The 21,913-nt window shown below is 41.3% G+C and overlaps 1 protein-coding gene across 2 annotated transcripts in view; it reads right to left on the bottom strand.

Annotated features, from left to right (window-relative positions):
- Positions 1-21,913, bottom strand: part of CDH13 (cadherin 13) — a 407,362-nt gene that overhangs the window by 46,075 nt on the left and 339,374 nt on the right. For both annotated transcript variants that reach the window (XM_088529059.1, XM_088529058.1), the window contains exons 9-10: positions 2,770-2,952; positions 1,485-1,738 (exon numbers count right to left, since the gene is read on the bottom strand). In XM_088529059.1, the coding sequence (XP_088385185.1) occupies positions 1,485-1,738; positions 2,770-2,952 (437 nt within the window). The remainder of the gene's footprint in view (positions 1-1,484; positions 1,739-2,769; positions 2,953-21,913) is intronic.

Raw genomic sequence — 21,913 nt, 5'->3', positions numbered from 1 at the left:
TATAGGAAAGTACATTTATAACACGAGGGAAATGACATCTGCTAAAACCATCCTTCAGAGAAGCTGATATTTATATGGTAGAGCTCAAAGGTATTTTCGATAGAGAACTGAAATATTTATACTCTGTTAACCAGGTATTTTTTTGGTGATCAAAAGAATTGAAACTTCTGATTACCTGCTTTGCCTTTTTCACTCCTCCCATGCAGATGAGCACAGCCACCTGCTAAATTCAACTCCCCATCATTCTAGCCCAAGGCTGTCACAGCAATCCTTCGCAATCACAAGCTTATCAACATTTATCCCTGACCCAAGACATCTTCAAGATCAGTAGCCTTCGTTTTTGGTAAAACAGGGCATATGTCAAACGTGCACAACCACTGCTAAGCAAGCCTGGGATGGTGGGGAAATCTACGGTCACGGTACAGGTTAACAGTGCCCAGGCAAAGCTTTCAAGCCATGTTCACAAAGATTCACAAGGCTCTTACACATATCCCCTGAAGTATAGGGGAAATTAGATTTTGCAATTTGATATTAAACAAGAAAGCAATTTATTATTTTTCCTCTGGTAGCCCAATGCATATTGGATACACTGCAATAGGAAAGTAGGAAATAAGATATGATTTATCCATTCATTTAAATTTTTTGTTCAACTTCCTAGAGGTAGAGGTACCACTTTCTACTATAAAAACAACACGCTCTTTGAATTCACAAAATAATGTTAGTTTTTTCCACAGCTCTGGGAAGCAGCACTACCTGCTTGTAATCCTGATAGGGCATAACAAGCACCTTCACACCATCCTGGCAGATTTATATTAGGCAAATAGCACTCATGGGTCACCAAAGAGACTTGTAATAGATTCAGCATTCTCTGAACACAAGAAAATGACACCACTTAATACCCAGAATTGCTCCTCATAAAAGGGCTTATTTGTGCAATTACTTCATCATAGCACGGAAATCAGCATTTCCTTGTACCGATCTTGGTGAGGGCAACTCTAAGTCAACCGAATAGCCCCCGTGTTTCACTGAGGAGTATATCCTCTCTTTTAGCTCTCAAATACAGATGGATGACCATTATTTCTCTAGGGGATATTAGAAATCATCATACATCAACTTAATCCATATGCTAAACAGCTAAGTGATTTCAGCAACTGGTTTGCAACTTTTACATAAATTCTCTGGGTCTCATCAAGGTGGGGGTGGAATGAAAAAAGCAGGTAGGGTGTCATTTTGAAACATTATATGCTAAGCTGTGACTATTGCTTGTGGCACTCAGTTGTTCCACTGCAGAAATCCTATAGCCTGGAAAACTGTTGTCTAATGCAGTTCTTTGTCTCCTTCATACTGAATCTCTGCATTGTTGGAAAAAAATTGCCACCTGTTACTGTCCAGAGCCCAAACAACTTTAATTTAATACTGTACTGACAGGCGCAGGAGACACAGTCAGTTTTTGACAGACGCAAATTAGAGGGTACTGCACTCACCTGATAGTCTGATGCTGCAAAGTATCTGGATCGGTGGCATTAACCGTTAACACAACACTGCCCACGGGGATGTTTTCTCGTTTTGTCACTGTCATTGGGTTTGGGTGGAAAACGGGACCTTCATTCACATCCTCAACAGTGATCTGCACCGTTGCCGTGGAGCTGGGGCCATAGGCGATGTCTGGAATCAGCGGGTCTTCATTTTCCACTTTGATCAGCAACGTGTGGAATGCTGAAATCTCATAGTCTAAAGGCTGTAAAACATGTCATGAAATCAGAATGCAAGGCGCAAAGAGAATCCTTAACACTTTTTTCCTCCTACCCCAGTGCAAGCTTTGCCGGAGACAGAATTAGTCAGGAAGGACACCAGCATTTATTACATTTGAGACTTTGTCAGAATTTAGCACTAGACCTGATGGTAGTTACAAAGTGCACTGAAAAATATTGAAGATGTGGATGTGTTTTCATTGATTTACTATGCAGTTCACAATACGTAGTAAATACATAACTCTGCATATACATATGCTCTTGCTCTCTCATATGTATATACACATATGCATACATATGTATATAAACACATATAAATAAGCAGGAATACATGCTTATTTATGTAAATATATGAATATATGCTTATTTTTGATGTAATATGCATTTACCAAGCAGAACATAGTTATACTTAAAAGGTATGAATTATAAGTAGCATAAGGCTGCTTTATCAATTCCTACTGATATATCAAAAGCAATGTCACAGAAAAATGTTTCCACTTCAGCAGTGAACATGCCTCTTCTGAAATCAAATATAGAAAATTCTGGTATAGCTAGCAATCACTTCTATTTTTTTTCCTAACAGTGTGAGATATAGGATTGTCTTCACACACAGACAGAAACTTTAGAAATGTGGGACCAAAGGTGGCTCTCCAGTCGAGTCTGAAGCCTTCCCTGGCATGTCCCCTGCTTCCCTGGCACTCGCACTGTGTACGGTCCCTTGAATTCTAACTGTGCCTTGGGTCACAAATAAAGCCATGTCGTAAAGCCTCACTGTTAATGGAGTGTGATCTCTACAAACCAGCGTTTACCTAAAGCAACTGCAATATAGCTCGTAATGGACAGGTCCTTATCACTGAAAAAGCATAGTTACTGTAACAGAAAATGAGTTATACATGTGGGTCAAAGGAAAGGAGGGCTGTTAGCCACATGTACGGCTATATCCTCGCTGTGTTTCCTCTCACGCTGTAAATCCAGCGGCCGCAGCTTCTAGTAGGAGTGCAGTACAAGTGGTCCCCACCTTCACCACGGAGAGCATCCCCTCGTTGGTCTGCGGGTTGGTGTGGATTTCGAAGCTCTGCCCCGGGTTCCCGTTGATGATGGTGTAGACGGCTCTCCAGGCGCCCGTGGCAGGGTCGTCCCGGTCTCCCACGGTCAGGTTGACTATCACACCGGTGACCCCCTCCTTAACCGTGGCTTGAAACTAGGAAAGAAAGTGTATGGGAAACTGATGCTGTTTTCAGCCAAAACATCATTACGAGAGGTATTCAAACCAGCATTAGCTATGTACCATGGCAGGAAGAAGATGCGACGTCACTCATGAAATACTAGGCCGCATGTTAGTGCTGTTCTTCCCTTTTACTTATCCGAGGACAGACCTGCAGCAATACTCCTGCCTCTCCTGAGAGGAATCAGGCCTGGGAAGAGCCTGACCACAAGTTCAGCATCCTGCTGTATGGACAGGACTGCTTACGTGTGCATACTGCCCAAAGCCAAACTATATTCAACACTCAGCAGTGGATGGGGCTGATTAACACAGCCCATCCGTGCCCCCCAATTTGCTGTTATTTATTGCCCTTCAGAATATACTTTTTTATAGAGTTACTCCACACTGTTACCTATATAAAAAAACCATTTCTCACTGAAAGTGTCCCAACCTGATTTTTTATTATTATTATTTTTTCTCTTAGAGACTCTAAAATAATTGGAGTTCCTGCTACTGCTTTGTCTGCAAAACTGTAAGTCTGGGTTACTTTTACTTTTCAGTGGGGAAACTTGTTATGACCTTGGGAAGTTTGCTGCTCTATTGTACTATTGGGATAGCTAAGCCCTGTCTGAGCAAATGTTCTCTAATTTGCCATCCAGCCACACGGCGTACCTCAGCATTATTCTTATTTATGTGCTGCAAAACCACTCTGTAAACCATTGGAAAAGCTTGTAAGGGTCAGACTTAATAATACTCCTCACCTTTCAAATACTTGCAGTTGACATGCTAAAAGCACTATATATATGAGTGATAAGATAATTCCTACTTTATAGGTGGATAAACTAGAACAATAACATAGCTAATCCTGAGAAGTGCTGAACATCAGCAGTACCGTTTTAGATGATCATGAAATCTTAGCATTTCTGGAGATCTAGGCTTCAAAAGTTCAGGAGTACAAACTTTAATGACACAAATAGGCTTTGTCATTTGTGTACCTCCTAGAAGCTATATTGCCAGTGAAAGTGTCCGATACATCAAGCAGACACAAAAATCAAGTGGTTTCAAGACTGAAATAAACTAAAAGTCCATATTAATTCATAACACCATAGAAAATTCTATGAGAGTAAAGAAACTAAAATATAGAACTTTGTTAGTATATATATATTTCATAATCTAGATACTTAGAAGGTAAAATAAATTTCCAGATATTAAAACACAGAGAACAACTCTCTTCTTTGTCTTCTTTTCCTTCATTCCTCCAGATTTAACTGATGTTTTCAAGTCCTATTTCAATTTAGCTGCACAATTGGAATGCATGCATTCATTTCAAGTTTTCTAGCCTCAAATCTGACATTCTAAAAGGATGACATTATTGACATATGATAATATGATAGGATGACATATGGCTATTTTTATCTTCTCTGGTATATTTAAGAAGGAATTTAAAGTTTTTTTTTCATTTTGGTACTAATATATAACAGGTGGCTATTGAGCTTTGGTTCGAGCAGATCATTAAACTCATCTGCAGTTCAATTAACCTTAAACAATGCTGCAACAATATTTGAGCTTACTTTGAAACACATCGAAAGAAACATGCTATTAAGAATCTTGGAAATAATGGAGCAATCATTACTGAGATGGTGTTCCATCATACTCAGCAAAATGCTGGCCCCCGAAAGTACCCTTGGACAATTCTTACTCTAATTGAAAACAGGCAATTAGCCTGATTGCTATTTTATAATATTTCATTTATCCCAGCTCCATTGAATATGTATAAAACAAAACATCAGTACATTAAGGGTCAGAATTTTTTCCCAGCAAGACTTCAGCACCAAACAGTTTTCCTCTAAGCTATGCAAAAAGCCAACTAGATTTCAAGGAAGCTTAAGCCTTAAGAATCAAACCCTTCAATTGACCGGGCTTCTGTTCCTAATTCATATTGATCAATAACTCATACTGATCCTTCTGAAAAATCATGTTCTTAATCCATTGTTCAGATTTTATTGTGTTCAGCACTCCCTGAATCATGCTGGGAACAGTACGACCTGGTATGTAGTTTAAAATCTAGCCATTTTATTTTTTTATTTTACTTTTAAGCCCATGAGATTAATTTATTACGCTTATCCCATTGAGGATGCCACATTATGATGGAAAAGATGGCCAGAAATGCCTAGCTCAAAAACTCTTGAATGCCATTTAACAGCTCTAATTCAGGGATAACTCAGCTGGGATTGACTGTCTTCTGCATCCTTATTCTCTTGTTATTTAGGAAAATGTCTCTTGGTCTTCAGAGACAGCGAGCTAGCAAGGCAGAAAGGGCACACACATTTGCTGGGGACATGAAACTGCAGAGCTGCATCTTCATCTGCACAGCAACGTCCACCCTGGTGTCACCAGTTGTCACGGCACATTCACCCCTGGTGTTCTCCACATTTTAGACATAGCCATATTAACACAGCAGGTGTCTGAAGCTGTTTGGAATGTTTCACTAAAATTTCACTAAATTCAAGAGGAATGAAAAAGCAGAGTGATCAAATCAGAGAAATCGTATGGCTATACTCTATAGCTTGAAAAGTGTAATAAATAACAGATCTGTGTTTGTGAAAGACAAACACCTGCGAAACAGCAATGCCCTGAAAAATACAGCATATATTATCTAGAAGATGAACTCTCTAGCCTGTTTAGCTACTCTCACATAAAGAATAGGCTTTCTTGTCTTGCAAAAAAATGTTATGTTTATACTGATTCCCTTACAAAAACAAAAGAAAAAAGGGAAATTAACAACTATGTAAGCACAAAAATAGAAATTAGATTTGCAAGCAGAGAAAAAATAACCACAGGTTCATCATGTTTCAAAATGAAAGATTTGCATTCCTAAAGCACAGTGCTTAACCAGGAGAAGCTGATTCAGTGCTCTAAAATAAAATCCCACAGTGGCTAACACAAATAATTGGATCATGAGTTAATTGATTTTACTCTTTTTAAATATCCGCACATCCCCTAAGCACCACTATAAATTAAGAATAAAATAGATGAGTTCAGAACTTTATTTAAACTGCTATCATCAGGACCCATATTAAAAAATAATAATTTAGAAGGCAAACACCTTGGGCCGAAATTGTGCTTGGCTGGAAGGAGCAGCTCTCATTTACTACAGCTGAGCAGAGCAACTTGCTCTGTGGAGCCATAGTGTCATTTACTGCATGTTTCATGAGCACTGACTAGAATTTCTAGTCATTCTGTCATGTTTGGATCTTTATTAGCATAGAATTAAAAAGTCCTGGCTTCCCTTTTCTGCATCCTTATAAAAAAGAGATGAGGATAGAGATCTACCACTGGTCAATTATATGAGAGGCCGCAAAGTCGGTTCCAGTAGGCCAAAGAGATTCCTGAGAATGAGAAAAATAAGAGGGTAGCTTGTTCTTATAGCAAAGAAGTAGGAGTCAGTGAAGGGATGACAAGAAGAGGGATAACATTCGGAATAACTGTGGTGGGATACAGCCTGCGTACCAGAACCCTGGCTAGCCCGGAGTAGATGAAGTATCTACGTTCAGCAGCCAAACTCTGCTCCCTGGATCTTGCAGAGAAGCTGCAAGCTGGAGAAGATAAACTGAAAATTTATGCTTCCAAGCTGGCAGGAATTTTCTCTTACTGAGTATAGGAAAACCAAGATGGCAAGTATCTAACGGGAGCAATCAGGCCCGCATCAAAGAGTAGGTAAAGCGAGAGGTCAAGTGGGGAAATAAAGTAATCGAACCATAGCGTAATTTTAATAGCTCTTTCCTGGAGGAGCCAGGATATAATATAGCACAGAGCATTCTGCACAGCGAGTGCTGTAGACGACTGGTGGGACAGTAACGTGACAGATCTCACTAAACAGCAAAACGTCTCAGTGTGATCTCAGCAATACCTAATCTTGGCAGATTTCCATCTTGAGGTAGATATATGAAAAGACCAGTATGTAAAATTTTATCATCCAAGAATCCAAGCTCTTAACCCCACCTTAGCCCCAGGCAGAACGGGCACCACGATCTAGTCTGTGTAAAAACTAGATTTTTATCCAACAGCCTTATTTAAAGCTCATGCAGTAGGAGAGGTTTTATTTACTGCTGTCTCAGAGCACAGAAATACACTTAATTGCTTAGCATCACCTGAATGTCCCTGTCCAGCAATGGCCAGAGAATGAAAGAACAACTACGATGCCTTTCTGAAGCCAACGAGCAGGTTCTGCCCCAGAGCGACGCTCCAGATTGAATGGGAGGGTTGTGCTTTCCCCATCTATATATCACAAAAGATGAGCATTAATTCACACACCTTTATTAGGCGGTGCACAGAAATTCCCCATCGAAAGTGCATTACCATATTTGTCCTCATCCACAAAAATCCACCTCTTTTGCAACCATATTTTATCTGTCTACCTTCTTGAAAATATCGAAGTTTATACAATTTCTCGATTTTGCTATCTATATGCAAGCATCCTTGGCTCTGCTTGCTGTCCTTCAGTGTGTGTGCACCCGTGTGGCCAGTATTTATTTGCTAAGGAAACTATGTATTTTCCATAGTTTTGTACCTGGAATATCTCAAAGGACAAAGGGATTTTCAGAGCGATTAGGTCGGTTGGTATTTGCATGCAATGCAGAAACGTGAATCTCATAAATGTCTGTAAGAAACATTGTCTACAGAATTCGCTGGGACACGAGGCCAGGCTTGTTGGCTAACAAAACACCTGGTTACCTGCCACTCAGAGCTCACCAACCGGACAGGTGAAATTCCAGGTGGGAATACTTAGCATAACAGTTCAGCATTGACCAAAGTGATGCTGATGGTTCCTTGGACACCTTGTCATCTCAATGCACTGACCCTGAGTAAAGCCAAGGGCCCGACCTAGCGAAAGGTGCCACCCGAACAGGTTGGCCATCACTTGTGTGAGCAAAGCAAATGACCCCGTCTGCTAATCTTATCTACAGACTTTGAACACGCTTCCTCTCTCAAACCTGTACGTAGCCTTCACTATATGGACCCAAATAGCTGCTGTATTTCACTGCAGAGATAGCTGTATTAATGTAATGGATTAAGTTGACGCAAGCTGTGCATGGAGTAAGATATGAAGCACTTTGGAAGCCATTTAGATGAAAGACTCTATGTAAATATAAGGCATTATTATAGTATGACAAGGATTTGATGCTGTAAACTGGATGCAAAACACAAATGAAAGCTGTGAGTCACCTCAGCAATCTTTAGTAATTGCCATTGTCTTGCTGCTCTAATGGCGGCTCATAGCTACTATATTATTTCTTAACTTAAAATGTTTCTTTCAGCTTAATCTCTATATATACTTTTCCAGATGCCTCACATCCCTCCATCTCCCCAGTGATATTATAGAAAAAATTCAATTATACCTTAGGAAAAAAAAATCTGAAATATATGAAATTGACCATAATCATTTTAGATGCGTTTTCACTTTTTCCTTTTGAATGAATTTCTTTGGCTGCGTAATGCAAGCGCCACGTGATCTCTCAAGGCACACTCCAGCTACTTTGCAAGCACAAGCACTGCTCAGTAATGAAAGAGAAAATGAATATTTTTGTCCGCTATGTGCTGCATCCTGTAACGACAGCAGCAAATCCAAAATATTCGTTAGTAAAATGGAAGGGCAAAGATTAAATTCCTCTCTCTGCAATATAATTACAATTCTGCAGACACTGCTGAGTGAAATTTGTGCCTGTTTATTGAAAACGACATAGACTCTTAATATCATTAATATTATGTGTGTGAATGATTAAAAAAAAAGGCAAAGGGGTCTCAGCATGACTTTACCTTATTTTTCTGCTTTCTGATCTCCTTGGAAAAGTACTGCTAAGGGTACCAGAAATGCCACAAAGAAATATAAAATATTGATCAACTGCTTCCCCATGCTGCAGGCACAAACAGCGAGCTGCTTTCCCCTGTAATGGAGCCGAGCTATCGCTCGGACTCTGTGGGATCTCTCTGACCACTCTTTAGCTTTTAGGATTCATGAAGGGAGAGAACAAGGATAGAATATGAGAATAACAGGATGGAAAACCTGTTGGGTGCATCAATAGCTGCCTGTAAAGTCGCCAAAATGGCAATGCAGGGACCCTGAGTCATTTTCTCCCTCATGTAGACATCACAAATCTTAGAAAACTTTTGGAAGATCTACAGAGTAAAATACTCCATGGATTCAGAAATGAACTTAAGGATTTTTCCTTTCTGCTTCTTTCCCCACAGCAGTCCTCAAACCCTATTTACAGCTACTGTTGTATTCCTATCCCCTCATTTATGTGCTTTACAGAAAATTACAGGAGACTAAAAGACCATTCAGGGCCATTTAGAAACAGTAAATAAGTGATGGTGAAGCATGCTTGGAAACAACCACTTTTCTGGAATCGCTTCAAAGAGTTTTTCCGTGGTTTGGCTTTATTTTTGACTCCTCCTCAGCCCTGCTCATGGTCTCACCGAGTGAAAGCAAAAAGATAATCCTAACACATATTAATCATATGCTGAATGCCTGCCTCAAAGCTTATTACCTCCAGGGCATACATCAAATGTAGTAGAGTTGTCTGAAGATTCGGAAGGCAGACGAGCAAAGTTTTTTCTCCTGCAGAATATATAAATAATTTAGAAAGGAAATCTAACTTCCTTTTTATCCTCTTTACATTTTCGCACCTACAAATGCAAGGTGCATTCAATTACTTCTACAATAAATCAAATATCCACACTCGCCTGGACACTCTTAGAGTGATTGTCCTCTTCAAGTAAAACAAATAGTCTCTCTCCGAGTGGGCATAGAAGAGGAAAAGGGCACTAGGCTAATTACTACATTTAAGGTACTTTTGGGAAAAAAAAGAAAAAAAGGAAAACAAAGAAATGTTCCATTCTTATCAAAATTCTCCCCCCACCCTCCAGGTAGAACAGACCTTATGTTTAAAGCAACCATATGAGAGAAAATGATGATCTGACCAAGCCTGAAAGAGCGAGCTGGTATTTGCCTGCTGCAGCCAGCGTTGCCTAGGGACCAGGCAACTTTATCTGCTTTCCACATTTACGAGAGCGCTTGTGCCGTATTCAGACAACCCAGCTAAGTATTATTTCTTCCTCACTGCTCTTCCCATCAAGAAAAGTGTTAAGCCTATGTTCTTTCTAAGATTTTGGATGCCTTCTTTAAATAAAATGAACAGCCTTGGATTTTTCTCTTCCTTTCTCTTCCGCTGCGTTTTAGGAGCAAAAAGGTTTTATAGGAATTCTCCTCTATAAGTACAGGCAGAGCTCACACCTCAGCGAACGGCTGTCACGTGGGAAGAGGAGCAAAGAGGCCTCATTAAATGCTCATCGTTCATTTTTAGTAAAGTGTTTTTCTTCCCCGGAAAAACCTTTCTGATGCCGAGGACTGACATACATGGTTGAACTTACTGATACGGTCTGGCTAATGGAAAAAAAGTACAGAACCATCCACTTGCATTATAAGGAAACGAGCATCTCAGCTTGCTACGATGTCTGGAAGATACAGGGCAGAAGGAGAAGCTACTCTCATGGCTTTAGTCTCCTTCTAGATATACTAACAGTAATGTGGCCATCCCCGGGTTGCTGGGAAGGAGCTGGGCAGTGACAAGAGCTGCAGTGGATAAAAACCATGTTAACAATATTGTCACGTTTATGTTTGGGAAGTGGAGAGTGGATTTTGCTGCTTCCCTGTAGGAAGGTAACTTCCCAAGCACGTACGAAAACTGTTTTCTACACAAAGGCAAACAAATTAATGCAAGAAGAAAAAGAATGGCTCATTCTAAATAGGTGAAGGAAGAAAAATTTCCCAGCTAAAATTCTAGAGTAATAATGTTCATCCATATAAGTACTGCTACAGTTAAGAATAAGTGTTCTGTGAAATTCTAATTTCATGATTTATTACATTTTTTTAAACACAAGTCAATTCAATCTCTTGTTCTGTGGTTTGAGGCCTGAACAATGAATCCTTTACTCCCAAATACTTTACCAAACACGCCAGTAGAACTGACATGAGCTAGGACTATGCATAGAGTTGATAAAAAATAAAAAAGCTAAGAAATACACTGGCAAGCAGGAGTTTCCATATGACTTGATCCAAAAACACAAAACAACAAAAACAAAACTTTTAAAATGATGCTCGTTTTACTAAATAAATCATTGCCTAAGAATGTGAGACGTATTTTGGGATATATTTTCCTGTATGTTTCTCCTGCTTTCCATGAACAACAAATAAAAAACACGTTCACATCTGTTGGGATGCGCATAGTGTAGTCCAGGTGAATTCTGTAACACTGTTGGCTGCTGTAAATCTATGGTCACTGCACACACAGATTTTGCACAGCCACTTCTAGTGACCCAGGATCAATGTCAAGAATGTGAAGTTGAGCATAACCTTGTGAAAAAGCCTCAATTCCAGGTTTAAAGACCTAAGGGATTAACACCTCGCCACATTCTTTGGTAATCAGCTCAAATGATTATTTGTTCTCTGTTTAAAAATATGATTACATTTGCCCCTCAACTGTATACAAATAAAGAAATAAAACAGCAGTCTATGATGCGCTCATAGACAGAGGCCAATTTCATACTGTCTGTCACAATGTTCTGGAACCAGTTATTTTAAGATCAAGTTTAAAATGTAGGTTAAATACAATTTTCAATGTAGATGAGACTGAATCCTAATTTAATAGTATTTTCAAATATGACAGCACTGTCCAAGGAAATCATAGATTCACACTGGGCTTTTCAGATCCCTCCTACACTTCCCAGAATGTAGTAAAAATACTCTCTCCTGGTACCTTAATCATGCAAGAGTGATGTGTATTTTAAGCCGGTTGAGAAGCCACCACGTCTTTGCAGAGAGGCAGAAATTTCAGTGCAAATGAGATTGTCTCAATGGTAGAATCTTTGAGCTGCCTGATAAAAAGAACCATATGCACCCAATCAGAAATCTTCCATTTTCTGCCCTGAGAGGAGATTGCAAATTTCTCCAAAGGAGATGGTTATTTACTGTGCCAGCTTACAGCTGAGCACGACCCGTGCTGCCAACAACAGATGTTCTGATGGTGGTTAAGCTTCTTCTCAAGGTCTTTGGTGAGCTGTGCCTACCAGCACAGTTCTGAGCATTCAGAATGACTTGTATCTCTAGAATATTTTAGCAATGAATTTCATCAATTCCCTAAACTTCTGGCATTTCAGGTTGTGCCAGCTGATGGGGATGAGCTGCCCTAGATTTAGAAGCCCCTCCAGCTGAGAGCTCTCTGAAGTTAGCGCAGTTTGAAAACTCTTTTTTGGAAACGGAGAAGAACTCTGCAAGGTTCACACTGTGCCAGTGGAGGCAGGAGGTACAGATGGAAGTTTACAGGCAGTTTTATGTGCAGTGATACAAAATTTGTCTGAATTTTAAAAATGAAAGCTATAGCCAGCATTTTGTTTTCCATGGAAAATTGGGTGGGAAAGGGAGAATTCGGGCCAAGCACTCCATATTCCAGTACATCTGAGCAAAATAACTCTTACAAGCCTGCTGACAACGAGATGAATGAAGTCTAGGGCATGTAGTTTCTTCTGCTGGATATACATGAGTTTCTCTCAAACGGTCTAGTTCCTATTTGCACAACACTCACTGAATATCATTATTATGCCCATATCAAAGAGCTCTGACACAAGAAGAATCATTTAAAGATCGCAGAAATAGAAGAACTTTTGTGATTAATGCTCTGTCCTTTTCTGTTCTCTTCGTCCCATAGCAGGAAAGTCCTTATTACCTCTCAAACATCGAGGAACCCACAAAGCTGTCATTACCCTGGCAGGGACACGGGGTGTGCAATCCCACCAGCACAGAAATATTCGCTTCCCAAGGTCGAGAAAAAGAGTAACGGGAATAAATGACAGGGCACAAGACTAATGATTTTGGAATGGTCTGAGCCTCTGCATGCAGCACTGTGCTGGGAGCTTCCAGGAGGCAGTTGGAGAGGAGTCCACACGTGGCTGGGGCAGTAGAGTTTAAAACATCAGAATTAAGCATATATTGAGACTTGTCATGCTGAAGAGCAATGAAGCAAATGGATGTGCTGTTTGGCATCACCCAGACGTGGAAAAGGTCAGGAAGAAAGGGAAGACACGCTCAAGGGATTAACTGCCTTCTGCTTTAAGAGTAGGACCATATCCCACTGCCCGGCTCCTTTTGTCAATGCCCATTTTGTCTTTTCTTGAAAGAAAAACATTTGTAAGAAAAGAAAATGAAGCGTTCCTTTCCTAAGTGCCCTTTGTGTGCTTGTTTGCTGCCTAGATTGTCTGCGCAGCGAACATTCAGGGCTCTTTCATTTCCTCACCTGTAATTTATGTTTTCCTAACCATACATTCACCGTACTCGCAGGCTGGTTGACTCCAGGCACCTTTTCAGGCTCAGCTGGAAATCTTCTGCTATAGGTGGATAAGCACCATTTAGTCATTTTCATAAATAAGGAAGAGAAAGAATGAGCAAGGGATTTTTATATACCCAGACACTGACTTCTCTCTAAGCTATTTGGAGCACGCGAATGATGGTAAGTTTAATGGTGGGACTCTTCACTTTATATGTCTGAGCACTGAGAATTAAGAGGCAGGCCAAGCAGGCCAACGTGCTTACGTGCTCCTGTGCTTCGAACAGAAATACGGTGTCAAGAAAGCTGTATACAGCCCCTCAAGCCTATCGAACCTACTTTGCACGAGCTGCAGGTACTACCCGTATGTTAATAGCAAATGTGGCATGGTTTGATTAGCCTGCCCATGAAGACCATCCCCATAGCATGTCCCTTGAAGGTGAGGAGCACCCCACCAAGTGCACACATCTTGCATGGACAGGCTGCACGTGAGCCATAAGCCCAATGCCCAGCAAGGACGCGCTGGAGCTGATTTACTCCTGATGGGATATCTGGAATTTCTAGAATTCCTCCCTCCCAGTCCCAGCAATATGCTTGGAAATCCTCAGCGAAAAGCTGAAGTCCTCCACATTCCGGGCAGGCAAAATTTCTAGAGCAAACAAGGGCAAATCCCAGGAAATACAGGTGACACTAATAAGAGAGCAGCGTTTGGTAGGGCATGGTTTACACTGAAAAGGTTTTTCCACAGAGCTGAAAGCTCATTAAATCAGGCCATGTATGAAGAAAATTAGTTTATTAAGCATCTGTGCTATTCCTCTCTCTTAAGACTGCTCCCCCTTCTTCTGTAGCAAATCTCCACATAATATGCTAATACATCCGCATCAAAATTGCCACACTGAACTCTTCTCAAGGACAGCAAGCGAGTACACCAGTAATTAATTGCATCCAAACACCCAAATCTAGCTACGGACTTTTCAACTGAGCTTGCCAGTTCTAAGGGAAATCATTTTAAGGGACAATAAATATCACTTTATTTCTGCACACAGCTGTGTGATACACTGCAAGCAGCCACTCTTTCTCCCCTTGGAAGTGAGAATAATGCTGTGTTAGCAGGTAGCCTGAAACATATACTATTTCTTGCCTCTGAGTAAGCTCATAATTAGAGCTGAAACATGAGGAACAGTTTCAATGGAGCTGCAAACTCCAACAGGAAGAAAAAGAAATCTATTGGAGGTTAGAACAAAATCTTTTTTAATCTGGCTAATGCTACTTTTGTGCTGATGCTGATCATTATATTTATTACCGAACTGTGGGGAATGCCAAAGCGTTGACACCTGACTTCAACACTTCCTAGCAAAGCAATCACTTTCAGATATTCTGCTTGGTGATTAGCATGTAGATACCTAATTTTTAGTGAATTAAACCATGTTGCATCAATTTGATGGTCTTTAGGATTTACAATCAACCCTGAAGACATCCGATTAATGCCCAGCATAGGCTCCCTGAACCTTACAATATTCCAGTTCCTTGAGAGCTTCGATCCCGGCAGGCTGATTATCCCCCTGATTACCCCGAGGATGGGGGGTCAGGGGTTACCTAGCACCACAGCACACAGCTAATTCAATCAATTTAGTTAGTGAAGCAGTTAGGAAAAAAAATTATTCCAATTGCTCTAGCATCACATTAGAAAATTTGCCCAGAATTCCTGTGCTTCCACTGATGAGCATTTTTGCTTAATTTCTAATTTAATATTCTGCTGGGCTTTGCAACTTCTATTACTTGTGATATTTTGCCTCATAAAGTCAGGGGCATTCAGCTTGGAGGGGAAAAGGAAAACAGAGGCAGCAAGAGCTGCGTGTATATTAACCTCTCTAATAACCATCCTCTTGCTTCCCAACAGTGCCATGGCTCTGCCATGGTTCTGCTGGGTTCCCACTCTGCATGGGGCTCTGGAAAAACCTCTGGCTTCCCTTTTTTGCCTCGTTGGCATTGCCAGAGGTCTTCCCACCTGCATGAAAATGCCCAGCAGCCCTGGATATGCATCAGGGCACCCTCACTTGCTCCTCTCCTCATAGACCAGGACACTCAAACCCCTCTGCCCGTTACAGCACAGAGCGGTACCAGACCTGTAATAATCTGGGACTAATGATTATTCTTGGATTAGACTGGACTTGGATTGTATTTCAGCTATACTGGCAGCAAAGTCTTTGTCTGTGTATATAAGGTGTGCTTCTCCTTCGCTCTTCTCCTTTGCCCATAAAGCAGACTTTGAACATAAAAACACCAGGGCTAGCTGTTACTCACAGCACTTCTTTACAAAATAAAACAACTTGCCTGGGTAGGACTTCTTAATGAGGAAACAAAGTTTGCTTTCTCCCTGCAAGCAGCAGAAAGTTGCAATTTAATCTTCTGCTTGCCCACAGAGCGGATTCATTTTCTGCATGTTCCTCTGGGGTTCTTGGGAATGAAAAATGCTACATGCGTATAAAACATTCTCTTAATGATAAAAGTCGCTCTGGACTAACTCTGGGATTGATGAATCTCCTCCTAAGCCCCTGTGCACATTTGCCCACAGCACAAAATTTGACACAGCTGTCAGGCTCCCTCCACTTAAGAGAAGCCCAAAATAGGAACCGCAGGATAATTGCAGGTTAAAAGTTAGGTGCATTAGCAGAGAGATGTGGAGATCTCAGTGTGCCTAAATATGACATACAGCTCCCTAACCAGTGCTTACCCACACCCAGTGGCGTATGAAATAGCCTCAGCCTATTCTGTAACAAAACCCAAAACAAATAAAACACAAACACTCAAATGATACAATTAAACTCACTGTATTAGACATGAAACCACATGTATAGAAGAAAATAAACACCAGCAAAACTCCTCCACATCAAAATGCTCAAAATACATATGCGCTTCCCCTCCTGCAGTGGGGACGAAAGCAGAAGCCACGCTCAGCAGATGTTAGTGCTGTCGCTTAACCACGCTGCTGGAGGAGAGCCATGGCCAAGAAAGCTCTGCAATGCTGTGAAAGCAGCAAAACCATATGGAGATGTGCACCACGGAGAACAAGCACATGGGACCAACAAGGAATTCATCCATCTGCTCAGCAACGCCATCCCAAAGCAATCCAAGGGAAGGAGATTGAGGGCACAGCAGGGCAGGAAGGGCTGGGGTAGGCCCAGGAATCATCCCTCCTCCACCTTCACGGTGGACAAAGTCAAGGAGTGATGAGCTCCGGTGGAGGTGAGGAAGATTCATAGCAGGGCTTAGGCAAGACGAGCAGGGACATGGATAGTGGAAGCCCTGGCATAGACTCCCGGGAGACTGTGGAGATGGAGGAGCTTCACGGCTCTCAAAGAAAATACAGACATTGTACAGACTGCAGAGAGGGATTCCAGGATATACTGAGATTCCTTCCCCTTAGGACTTCAAGATAACCCAAACCCAAGAAGCTCTGCATAGCAGAAGACACCCAACCACTTGCACAAGACTCTTCAACATCTAACAACAGTGCTGCTCAACTTCCATGCAGCTCCCTCCACTGCAAGACACACGTTCTGTGCCCAAAACCAAGAGACAGGATGGAAGGGCCTAACACAGACCCCAGGCTCAGACTCTCCCCAGCACAGGACTCTTCTGCCGGGCAGGTTTGGTGCCTTCAGAGCTACGGAGCCTGACTGCAAAATCACGTTTGTTTTCCCTGCTGCAGAGGAACGATGATAATTATGCCTCTGACATTTCCTTTCTCAGCTGGTCATACTCTCTTTTGGCCAGAAAATATGAGGAAAGGGGAGGGGGAAGTATTTATGATCTCGATACGGGGAAGGATTGAAAGAGAGTGGGAACAGCATAGCTAGCACGGCCAAACTTAATCGTTTTGAGATTGCCTGCAACTTTGCCGCTCTGCCAAGAAACACGGGGAGAAGCAGCTAGTCCCCCGTGCAGAAACACTTGCTCTAGCTGCAAACCCTCTGCTTCGCTTAGCGAGCCCAAAGCTCTCACTGAGCAGCCCCATAGGTGCAAATGGTTCCTGACATCGCAGGGAAGGACCCAGACCGAAGAAAATCATGCTTGCTTGCAAACCTCAACCCTTCCTTCATGATACTTCTGAAATATCGGGCAAAGCAGCATTTAAAGGCCTGCATTTAAATTCCAGCAGCGCTATGAAAGGAGGAAAGCAGATTGATTCACATTCTGTTCTATTTTTCTCTTTGCCAACATGATTTTTATCAGGGAAACAACAACTAAACAAAACAATCTGAGGCTGAGAACTGTTGTCAACTTCAAACCCATCAAGTATTTTTGCAGCTCATTTACAAAGCAAGCCCTTAGAAACAGGGTTTGCAGAAGAAATGCTGCCAGCCCCCCCAAGGCGTATTATCCACTCACTTATTATCCACTCACTCCTCTCACGGAATTAGCGCAAAATATCCTCCTTACGTTGCCCACAAGCCTTGCCAGAAAGTGAGAGGGACGATAGGCTGCGAGCACGCCATCTGCGAGCTTTATACTCATTTTTTCCCATGGCAACGTGTCCGTTTCATGTGCTTTTAAGCCTCCAAAATTTTATTCCATCAAATCTCCGCGTTGTCTTGCTTGGTTTGTTTAGCACTTCCAGGGAGCACCTGCCATGCTGGAGGCTGCTGCAGGATGAAGAAACCCATCCGAGCCAGCTGCCCTGTGCTCCTTAGCCACAATTTTCCCTGCAATTACACCCAAGCTCATCACGATCCGTCAGCCCAGCTGCTATTTGCCCCTTCCTTTGTTTTTTTATTTTCCTAAATTGTCACTAAGCAATTCCAGAGCCTTCCCACCAGCATCACTGATGCCAACAAGGGGCAGCCACTTGCCACCTTGTGTCACAGAGAGCAGAGGGGTCCTTGGAGCCTCCTGCCCATCTCCCACACAGCCGGCAAAGGAGTTTTCAGGTCGGATCCAGGACGTTCATGTGCCTCCGTTTTGCTGAATAGCCGTGAAGAGGTGGGATTTAAATAGTACCAAGGATATTAGTCTAAAGTGAATGGAGAGCACACTTCTAGTTTATATCCCCAGAGTGATAGATGTGAGAGTGTAATTTTTTTTTTCTAAGGCAAAGAAAATGCGAAACCAACATGGGTTTCAGACACATGAGAAATAGCTTATGAATTTAGATGATAGTTCAGCAGAAAAAAATTGTACATCTGTTCATTCATTTTAATAAAGCAGGGAAATGACACACTGCTGGAGCCCTTTGAGAACACTGTATTTTTAAATTATGATCCTATAATAGCAGCATTAACATTTGTAATGCTGCCCATACTTTGTGAATTTAAGAAAAATAAATTTATGGAATAAGTGAGCTTCAACCTATAGTCTGGACTCTGGGCATCTAAAAGCGAGCATGGTGCTCACTGAATAATTTCAGATTAGTCCGGAAAGAACAATTCAATAGCTTTACCATGTTACACAAAGAGCTCAGTGCAAGTGTTGACAAACCACGCTTATTCTTTCCAAATAAATAATTCAGATGTGCAACATGGAGCTGAATGCATTTGTTTCTGCTGACAAGTATCTCGTCTGTTTGCATTTATAGACAGCTCCCCCCTCGAAGGCAGTCTTTTACAAACACTGCTAGGTGCTCTTCTTGGCAGTACGTATGCACAGAAACACATGCGACCTTCGCTTAATTCAGGCAGGAACACTCCTGCACCTTCCATAATGCAAAGATGAGATATGAAAAAATGTATGAGTTGAGTACAATTATTTCATTGTTTCTATGCTACAGTTGTTTACAGAGATGACATGCAAATTTAATATAAAAACAGGTGAGATTGCGGTAGACATCATCTTTTTAAAAGCAATATTTTGACTTACGGAATGCTTCACCATGGAAAATAAGACATTAAAACTTCAATAAGAAGTGCTGTTTTCCCTTAAAAGCACAATGGTGATATCTTTAACATTTCATTTTAACCCATTAAAGCATACCATTGCTCCGAGGGCAAAGAGCATCGAAAATCATCTAGTTATTCACGTATTGCCTTGGAGATCAATGAGACAGTCCTCGTTGAGGAAAAGGGAACACGGGCAGCACTGACCTCTCTGAAAAGAGGAGAGCCTGAGCCAAAATCCAGTGCCCGAACGTGAGCGCTCTCCATGCAATCCAGCCCACCCTGCTTCCCAGGAGCATGGCAAACAAATCACGCTTAAATACTTAATCTTCGTGAAGCAAAGGCTTCGCAGAGGCGATGCTGGAGCCCAGTCCGGAGAGGAGCTTCACTGCCAACATCTCTATCTACAGCTCCCCACGTGCTGCGTTGCTCCTGCAGGTCCAGCACGCGGGCCACAAACAACCTCACCAGGCAGTCGAGGTAAACAAGACTTACTGTAATTTGGTTCTCTAGTGAATAGCGAGGAATTGAAGGAAAAAAATACCGCTGGGACACAGAAGACCCCCAGGCGAACACTTCCCATTGACAGAAACTGTACAGATTTATTGATTGGAACTGCATTTTAATCATATAGCTAGAGGAAAGAAAACAGTTCCTGGAGACTACCAGACAGGCCCAGCATGGGGCATGATAAAACTGCTGCTGCCATTAATATCAGGCAGGGGCTCTGTTCGAGTAAAAGGACATTAGGGAGCTCAACATCTGCAGGCAAAGTTGGATTTATTTACTCATGGCTTCAATTATTATTTGAGATGGAAAACTTGAAAAGGTCATAGCTGCTGCCTTAGAAAACATGCCCTTCATTTGTCTTCAAACATGCACTTTTTTCTTAGCTTAGTTTAATGCTGGATCAATTAGTCAAGTAAGGAGCTCTCTGCTTTCAAATGCTGGTTTGGTTATTTTCCAGTAAGCAAGTAGAAGCAAATCAAACTTCATCTCTGATTGAATCCATACTCGAAAATGCAATTTTAGGATGATAAAACATCTGGTCGTCAGTTTAGGCAGGCAAACATCTGTGGGCCTGTGTTTCTCTGTATATATATATATATATGTATACGTATATGTATATATATATGGTCATGCATTATATCCAGACTTACATTATAGCCCAATGCTGCATCCACACAACACTGAGCACACTGGATGGGAGCCATAGCTTGCATACAGGCAGTTAAAATTGTCTTTACTATAGAAAAAACTTTTTCTCTGGTGTTATTTCAGAAAAAAAAGAAACGTAGCTTTAGATTTCAGCTTATTTAGAAGGATTGATTTTTCCTGTTATGTTTTGAAAGTTTCTCCAGCAACTCCCTAGGTTTTCCAAACTTTGTTTTGAACCAAAGAATTGCTTCGAACCCTTTCAACTTGTTGAGGACAAGAGCATTCTCCTAACCATCACTCTTTTAAATGAAGAAAAATCATTGTTCTAAGAACATCTGACAGTGCAACATAACATATAGGCACTGCTGGCCTCTGTGACTGAAGGCAGTCAAAACAAATGAGCTGCAGAAGAGCAAATAAATATGAAAGGAAAAATGAGAAGATGTGTGGAAGCAGACAGTGACGGGACTCAGCTTATAGAAGGAAGGCAATGAGGGTACATGGACTTCTTGAGAGATCTATGAAAAAACTCCAGAGAAAACACCAAAAGAGGAAAAATATGGGGCAGAAAGAGGATCATGAAATGACCAAGGACAGAAACAGCTTTTTAAAAAGTATTAAGAACAGTTTTCATATTAAAAAGCAACAAAAAAAAAAGAAACAATAATAGAAAGAGGATTTTGCACTTAGCCTAAAAAGATCATTGGATGCATCACTCAAAATAGCCCTGCTGCAGCTGAATCTGAAATAGGAACTAGAAACAGGTGCAGAAGTACATTGAAGGGATGCTAGAAGAGGTCTAGGCTCTGAAAATCAATGAAAGTCTCAAAGGCTTTGGAGATGAAAGAAAAATTAAGGGCAATTACTACAACTTAGAGAAGGCTCCTTATAACCTGCTATCTAAATAGTAGGTTTAGATGGGAGAAAGACCATAGGAAAATACATCTTTTTCAGAAGAGAAAGATGAAGTAGGCAAAGGAGATTTTGGAGGATGATGCATAAAGAAGACAATGAACTTCGGCACTAGGCAAGTTAGATACCAAGTAGACAAAACCAGCAAGTAACTTAGAAATCTTCCACTGTATCCGGAGAATCAAAAAAGAAAAATCTCTAAAAATGCTGCAGAAGCAGGAGCTGGGAGTTCAAACAAATTGGGAGTTCAAATTTGTAAGGACTGGCTGCAGAGGGGAGCGTCGGGGTCAAGGTAACCAACTAAGATGTGGAGATTTTTCATAATGGGGTCGAAAAGTAAAACAGGGAAGTGAGGATCAAGTGAAAACTGTCTGCAGCTTTGGGATTGTACATTTTCTTGTGACATATGGACCAGGAACACAGGGGAAAACATTTGTAAAAACAAATAAATATTAAGTGACTGTTAGACAGCCGGCTAGAGAAAGGGCTACCCTTTAAGCAAATAAGCATCTGGGATTCTAAGGCAAACAAGTTCTGGAAATAAGCCAAAAGCAGGAAGTACAAGGATCTGAATAAATTACACTCCTGAGCCATTTTCTTCAACTGAGGCCATAAATGCAAAGAGTCCTGCATGAA

Source organism: Tinamus guttatus, unplaced genomic scaffold (assembly GCF_059628265.1).
Source record: "Tinamus guttatus ecotype Peru unplaced genomic scaffold, ASM5962826v1 Tinamus_guttatus_pri_ptg000323l, whole genome shotgun sequence".
In the NCBI taxonomy this organism is placed as follows: domain Eukaryota; kingdom Metazoa; phylum Chordata; class Aves; order Tinamiformes; family Tinamidae; genus Tinamus; species Tinamus guttatus.
Note: the sequence above shows the minus strand (reverse complement) of the source record. Positions and strands in the feature narration are given on the sequence as shown.